Source organism: Limulus polyphemus, unplaced genomic scaffold (genome assembly GCF_000517525.1).
Source record: "Limulus polyphemus unplaced genomic scaffold, Limulus_polyphemus-2.1.2 Scaffold5024, whole genome shotgun sequence".
Lineage (NCBI taxonomy): Eukaryota > Metazoa > Arthropoda > Merostomata > Xiphosura > Limulidae > Limulus > Limulus polyphemus.
The window spans coordinates 41,500-49,861 of NW_013670634.1; the positions used below are offsets into that span (position 1 = coordinate 41,500).

An 8,362-nucleotide genomic window follows, 5' to 3' on the forward strand; every position below is an offset into this window, starting at 1 on the left:
AACTTTATTCACGTTTCAGGAAGTACAAATACTCCCAACTCAGGTGTGTGTGTGTGTGTGTGTGTGTGTGTGTGTGTTTGTGTCAAAATAAAAACAACTTTATTCACGTTTCAGGAAGTACAAATACTCCCAACTCAGGTGTGTGTATGTGTGAAAATGAAAAACAACTCTTATTCACATTTCAGGAAATATAAATACTCACACTAAGAAAATATCTCAGGATTTAGTTCTAAAGTAAGAAAATAAACTGGCTCATCAATGCAAAAGAGACAAAGAAAAACACCGAGTCTTTCCCCTCTTTGGGCATGAAAACTGACACTAATCAATAGGAGTAACAGTTGGAACAGTTTAAAGCAGTTTTCCACCAAAACAACAAATCTGGTATCTTGATCTAACATGGCAGAACAGATTTCATTAGAAAATAATGCAATATTACACTCTAAACAAAAATATAGTTCAACCTACCAGCCTTAACTTCCCTTCCTAGTTCGGGATCATTCACTAGGGACCCACCATATAATTCGTCCTGCATGTCTTTTTCTACAAGCACCTGACGATCATGAATAGATAGATTATGTTGAAACAAATCTTTCCGTTTGCTTTTAGATCTTTTACCTAGAAAACATGGAATACAGTATAATTACTTATGCATATATATATTTAAGATATGGTAAAAAATTTTTTTAAATACTTTCATCAATATAAATTGACAAAACTTCATTTTTATGCTAAGTAATGGATTTAACTGCATTTCAAAAAATACAAACTTATGTTAAGTATATGATCAAGTACATAAAAAGAAAAACTACAGTGTTACTCGAAAAAGAAGAGGAATGAGAAATGATGCATTTTTCCCTTACCTTTCATTGAAGTAACTATTAAGTTAATCTATTTTGATAAGTGTATAATCATTTTTACTTTATTTCTGTGTTGATGTATAATCAAACTTTCCTGTATAAACAAAGATTAATAAACAACTCTTCTTAAAAACCTAGCCCTGTCACTTCATGTAATGTAAATATAGATGTACAGCAGGCATTAGAATACCAAGCTTCTAACATAAGTTACAAGTTTACAATAAATAAGAATACCTTTCTGAGTGTTAAACTGATTGAAAATAGTGTCTTCTTGAAATCCCGGAAGAACTCCTGCTACCTCGTAGGTTCCTGCAAATACTCAGTGTCAATATTGAAATAAAACAGATAGTAACTACATTAATTAATATAAAGGACATTTGAATAACTTTGTTTGTCTTATTCAAAGTCACTGGGGTAAAATGTGCCAAAACAGATATATTCAAAATACACAGTTTTACAATATTATTAAAAATATAAAATGTGTTAATTAGTTACACTTACATTTAGAAGTTACATAATTTTCTGAGGATTATTAGATTCTACTCGCATGGTCTGGAGATGTCAAAGTTTGCTTAACATTACATGCAATATAATACACTAACACAGAACAAACTGGATATTGCAGCAAAACTATCTTGATATATATATATATATATATTAGCATTTTTACATACATTTCTGATTCAAAATGGATATGAATTTTGATTCTAAAAATATTCGACCACATCAGTTTGAACCAATCAGAGGATCAGGAGTGAACAATGAGGAATGTACTCGTATATTATACCTGATAATTAAAAAGGACCATCTAAGTTACATTGGAATTTTTCAAGTGCAGAAAGGTTGTAAACACATACAAGTCTTAAGATACCTAATAAACATTTATAAATATCTAAAAACTATTTACCAATTCATCATAAAATGACATATAAAAACCTGTCAAATTTCTTACTTCAGAACAACTGTTTTTTGATAAGTCCTCCTAGGACACAGTGATTTCTTTAATTTTTCATTTTACACTATTTGGACCCCAGGGGATATTACTGATAGAGCATCTGATTTTACTTTAATTCTAGCACCATTATATCCCATTTCTGCCATTTATACGAGATCATAAACAAAGCATGTTCTCAAAATGTGCAAAGCAGAGTCATCTATGTGTTTTTAAACTCAAGAACAAAATGTCTGCTCTTTTCATGTTTTGAATCCATGCTTTTCTCCTTGTCCGGCTCTTTGAAAAAAAAAAAACATAAAAACTTCAACCTTATGATCTGCCAGTTCTATTACAACAGTGCATTATCATCATTATACAAAGAGACAATTTCGATCGGGAAAATATATCAGCCAACACACTGAAAATATAAATAATCATACCATGCATTGAACTGGTAATACTGCCTTGTAGCATCTAATGTCATGGATTCCGAGCTTTGTAAACACAACTATTTTCACATTTAGGCTTGTGTAAAAAGAGTACAGTTTAGTGGTAAAAAAATTCTGCATATTAAATTAATTACGTATTTGTTTCAATGACGCATTAACTACAATAAACATCAATACTAAGTGCTAGATATAATTTAATAAAAGTGAGAGAAGTTAAGATGTACAACTGTTATGTTATATTTTATAGTATATTTTTTTTGTATTATATGGTCTATCTTACAATGCATTCAAATACAAGAATAATACATAAAACCTCTTGCAGCAACCTTCAAACCAATTAAGCATTTTTTTTTCCTATGAACATGTTTTCTAATTTAAAAAAAATGTAAACAGCCACCAGAATTTGAACTTCACACATATAATCACAATTTATATGTACAACTAAGTTTAAAAAGTCATCCATCATGACAACAAACTTAATATATTGATGTCTTTTAAGTGTAACAGCAAACATGCATACCTTTTGATGTACGTCTGTAATCAACACGTTCGTTTCTCCAAAATGCCACTGGCTTCACAATTGTGCGTTTCGAACCACGTTTTACGATTTTTGGACAACCTTCTGGGTTTTTCTCAGCTCCAATAGGCTCTGGTCTTTTTGAAGACAAGTCTGAAGAAAAATATAAATTTGATTAGTATATTAACTTATCTTAGTCTCAATTTAATTAACACTGACTACAAGAAACTCCTTTCAATGTGACTATACAGGATTAGAAAGGTATGAATTATACAGGTTACCATTTCTTTTAACTCCCCTGAAAGCAGTCAAGTGACAAAACAGGATTATAAATGTATGAATTAAACACGGGTTACCAATTCTTTTAACTCTCCTGAAAGCAATCAAGTGACTATACAGGATTATAAATGTATGAATTAACATGGGTTACCAATCCCCCCCCCCCAAAGCAGTCAAGTGACTATACAGGATTACAAAGGTATAAATTAACATTGGTTACCAATTCTCCCGCCCCCCCCCCTTTCTGAAAGCAGTCAAGTAACTATACAGGATTACAAAGGTATGAATTAACATGGGTTACCTATTCCCCCCCTCTGAAAGCAGTCAAGTAACTATACAGGATTAGAAAGGTGAGAATTAACATGACTCAATAGTTCTCTTAACTCTCTGACAAAAACAAGGTGACTATCTAGAATAACAAAGATATTAGTTAATGTATATTAACAATTCTCTTAACCCTCCAACAACAATGAACTATCAATAATTATAAAGATATGGGTTAACACCAAATCAACAATCCTCTTAACACCCTAACAACAGAGTTAGTAATTCTCCTAAGTCAACAATTCTTTCATTGACAACAGTCATTAAAACAACCACACAGGACTACAAAGATAAAGATTAACAAACAAAGCAGCAATTCCCTTAACCCCAAGCATCAATTAACTGACATTTAACAAACAAAGCAGCAATTCCCTTAACCCCAAACATCAATTAAGTGACATGTGGAGTCTTCTGGGGGAAGGGGATAATATTGTTATAAATAAAATAAAAACAACATGCATATTTGTGAGCAAGTGTCACCTCACTAATATAAAAATGTTTTCATTTGACACTTTTTTTTTCCACAGATTGACCAATTTATTATCTACAAAGGACAGAAATAACTCATACAATTTCATGGGTCTTTTTTTACTAATATATTTCATCAGAACCAAAATTAAGAATTACCTAGTGTCCACTATCCACTGTAAGAGGATATTAAACAATAGGTTGTTAAGTAAAATACTATACACCAGACCTCAACAAATATTTTCACATCAAGGAGCCAGCCCAAAAACTCAGGAGCCAGATGTACCTAACCTAACTTCACTACTATTTATACCTGGAAATGGGAGCTTGTATATTTATTTACTTTCACAGCAAGGTGTGCATGCTAACAATCACATGATATCAACAACCACTTAATAGTATTGCCTGAACTAACTGCCACTGGTCCCTTCTGAGTCTAAACACGTGTATTGATTGGTTGAATTGAGAGAAAGAAGAAAAATAAAATGGCACAAAATTAGTAATGTGTTCTTGCGACAAATTTGTGTTTACATTCAGAGATTCGTATGTATAGCGGGCCTCACAAATTTGTGTTTACATTCAGAGATTCATGTGTATAGCGGGCCTTGACAAATTTGTGTTTAAGTTCAGAGATTCATATTATATAGCAGGCCTCGACAAATTTGTGTTTACATTCACAGATTCATGTGTATAGTGGGCCTCGACAAATTCCAGTCACCATAGCAACTAAAAATTTCATCATAACCCATAGTATTTTCTCCCATTTTATTCATGTGTAGGGATGTGCTAAATAGAACTCAAATCTAGAACAGTTTGGACTCTTGGAAGTCTAGAACTATTTTTACATTTTTTGAGTCCTAAATCAAACATTTTTTTTTTTTCAGGAATGAAGAGCTGCTGTTGCACCGGCCCTCGACAAATTTGTGTTTACATTCAGATACTCCTGTGTATAGCGGATTTATGTTTACATTCAGATTCATGTGTATAGTGGGCCTTGACAAATTTGTGTTTACATTCAGAGATTCTGTGTATATGAACATGAATAGTCTCCATAAGTAGTGATACTTTCTCAATAAAAAAAGATACGATAAATCCATTAGCAACAATGTACTCATATTTGCACAAAGTTGAATTACAACTTTTTCACTTATATCCATCTTTTCTGTAGTTTTATTAAGTTATTACAACATCTGCTTAAGTTTGAAGTAATCTACAATTAATATCACTTGTAGCAATCTTCTATCACTATTCTGAAAGCACCAGACTATAAAATATATTTTTTTTTAAGTTGCCCAAGTATCCAACACTTTTAATCTAAAATAATATACTATTATCATCAATATTCTGAAAGTAACAGAATATAAAACAGATTAATGACTTCAAGTTGCCACACTATCTAACTGTTTGAGTTAGAAGTAACCTATTATTATGATAATATTCTAAGAGTAACAGATAATAAGAAAATATCAGTGACTAATCTGTAAGTTGCCCCTCTATTTAATCATTTAATCTATCAGTAATCTACTACTGTCATCAGTATTCTGAAAGTAACAGACTGTACAGAAAAAAGTATCTAAAATTCAGTTATTTGGTAGCATCCACTCACCTTCACTTTCCATCTGTTTTTCACCAGAACTAGTTTGATTAAACTGCTTTTTCTTGCCTTTTGTCTTTGGTAGGTCTGAACGTTTTATTTCACGATGATTCACATCTTCATTTTCAGAAAAACTTGGAGTTTTACAAAATTTTTTAAAATGACCTTGTACTTTTGATCCATCTTTAGAGTGGGTCAATTTTTCATCCTCATTTGACACGGGTGAACCACACTCATCAGAATGGGTAGAATCAAGTTTTCTTTCATTCACTTTTAGGTCTGATGTCCTAATATTCATTCCATTTTTTTTTGCTTCACTACTCAAAGACTTTTTCAATTTCTTACACGTATCTGTCAAAACTTCCAGCTTTTTGTTAACTTCTTTATTATATGTTCTCATCTTAAGAGTTTCATTAACCATTGGCTTATTATTAATATCCTCTGAGCCCTCCAAATACTGGTCATCAACAGCTTTCTCAGTTCTTGAATTTCTTATTTCCATCTGAGTAACTTCTTCTGGCATTACAGTTACAGTATTCTTCTTTGCTAAATTAATGGGCTCTTTCAAAGATATTCCCGATGCTTTTTTTCTTCCCCTTGTATTTTTTCGTCTTCCTTTCTCAGACTTGTTTTTAATTTTACCACACTGCATATTTTTTTCTGTATTTTCTTGACTTTGGTTTACTTCCAAAATTTGTTTAGCCACATCTATTTCATTTCTGTCAGGTTGTTTCAGACTAAAGCTATTCTTATTAAGCAGAAGAGAACTTCTTAAAGAAACAGCTCTTACTTCATGACCAAGATTTTCAATTTCACTCGCACCATTTTCATCAATCAACTCATCTACCCCAGTATCACTAAATCTTACCCGTTTTGTGATTATTTCATTTGGCACATCCAGACTGGAAGGGGGCTTGAAATTAGTCCCTGGTGTGTTGTTTTTGTTCAAAGTAAATGGTGAAGATGTGTGTGAGATTATTTCATTTGGCACATCCAGACTGGATAGAGACTTGAGATTAGTCCCCAATTTATTGTTTTTCTCCAAAGTTAATGGTGAAGATGTGTGTGGATTTTGCTTCTTCAAACTTTTAGGATCAAGTACTAACCTAAATTCGGTCTCGGCTTCAGAGTCACTATCTGAACTAATATGCATATATGTGATAGGTTTTTGTCTTCTTGAAGTATTTGGTATCATTTCTTGAACATTGTTCTTAACTTGATTTTTTGGATCTGTTTTTGACAAGAAGTTTTTTTCTGTCCGTGGAGATGATGATAGAAGAGAATTCAGCATGACATTATGTAATGTAGAGTTAAAAGGCTTTTCTGAAACATATTCTTCATTTCTTGGTTGCAGCTTTTCTGTAGAGTTCTTCCCCAACTTGTTTATGCTTTGCTTGTTTTTAGACCTATAAGTTCAAAAATTACATTTAAATGAAACAACTATTAGAAACATTTCCAAATAATCACAACATGTTTAATCACTTATTTAACTATTTATTAGTCTTTCCTGATGGAAAATTAGTTTTATTTTATTTACATACTACAGTTTAGCACTGGCTTTCCTCCTTCCCACTGCAGAGTCCATTTACAGCATGTTTGTCAGTGTGCAGTCTATGTAGCATTGCACTGTCTCTAATTCCAAACCACCAACTAGAGGGAGACAATGGCTAGCAAAAGCCACCTTGCCCTTATATCTTATTGTTATTAAGCAGTAAACATCATTTTTTTATTTTTTACTACAATTATATTTATATTTAACACTTAGTACACAATGATCACTTTAATATTACTTCTATTATCATATTATGCTTATGGAGTTTGGTACCAATCTTTGCACAGGCTCTCCTCTCTCCAATAATTCTCCTTATGGTTTTTCTAGTTACAATACCAGTTCAATTAACCTAACAATAATTGTAATTTGTAGTAGAAAATTTTCAATCAATTAGAAGGGCTTACTTACAAATGTTCATTTAATATTTTGTAACCAATTCTTATGTCTTATGTTTCTTCTTACATTGAAAAGTTTGTCTTTTAAAGCATTTAAATGTTTAATTAATAAAATATATTTTACATACAGAGTGCATAAAACCTGTGAATGAAAAGAAGTATGGTATATTTCTTAAAAACAGAAAGTGGTCATAAATGACCAATGCTGCTAACAATACTGTCTTTAAGATGTCTTAATTTATTCACAGTTGCTGCATGTAAATTTAGAGAATGAATCTAAAAGTATTAGCCACAGACTCAAGTATTTTATAGTACTGGAACACAGAGAAACTACTTTCCCAGGAGAATGAAAAGCACTGGAGTACTTACAGAAGTATTATCTATAAAGATATTTTAATAAGCACTAAGCAATTATGTAAAAAAAAGTTAATCTAATCATTGGAACATTTATCAATAAAAACCTTTAAAAGAAAAGATGATAAGGTTACCTTGTTTAAGAATCTTAGAAGTTATAATTTAAAGAATTTAAAAGAAAATATTTCACAAATGCTTCATTTATTAATTACCATGGTTTCACCAGTAAAGGAATTGTCATCAAGGTTGTTAATAAATGAAGTACTTGTGAAACATATAATTGTCTTTGTTTTGTTTTCCCTCAATTCTTTAATTATGGAGTTTCACCAAGTAACCACAATTTCAAGTATTAAGTTCTAATTTACCAAGTTGAAATATAATACAGGCAATAAAAAAAATTTAAGAGCACTTCCAGGCTGTGATGTGAAACCCACAACAAAGATATGATTAATTAATTTGTTTTTAAAAATCAAACAAACTGATTTGATTCAGGTGCTCCAGATCAAAACTGTACTATGAAAGTTTTTTTTTATGGTTAGGGATAAATCTTTGTAAGATTGGCAGCTTTATTTTATATAAAATATTGCTTCTCATATTCATTTTTAAATAGGTGCCACATTACATATTGCACAAACAAAC

The 8,362-nt window shown here is 31.3% G+C and overlaps 1 protein-coding gene across 1 annotated transcript in view; it reads right to left on the minus strand.

Annotated features, from left to right (window-relative positions):
- The window catches only part of LOC106472017 (centromere protein C-like), a 40,696-nt gene that overhangs the window by 10,030 nt on the left and 22,304 nt on the right, over positions 1–8,362 (minus strand). The window contains exons 8-11 of the mRNA XM_022400621.1: positions 5,435–6,828; positions 2,761–2,910; positions 1,092–1,166; positions 466–615 (exon numbers count right to left, since the gene is read on the minus strand). Coding sequence (XP_022256329.1) covers positions 466–615; positions 1,092–1,166; positions 2,761–2,910; positions 5,435–6,828 — 1,769 coding nt within the window. The remainder of the gene's footprint in view (positions 1–465; positions 616–1,091; positions 1,167–2,760; positions 2,911–5,434; positions 6,829–8,362) is intronic.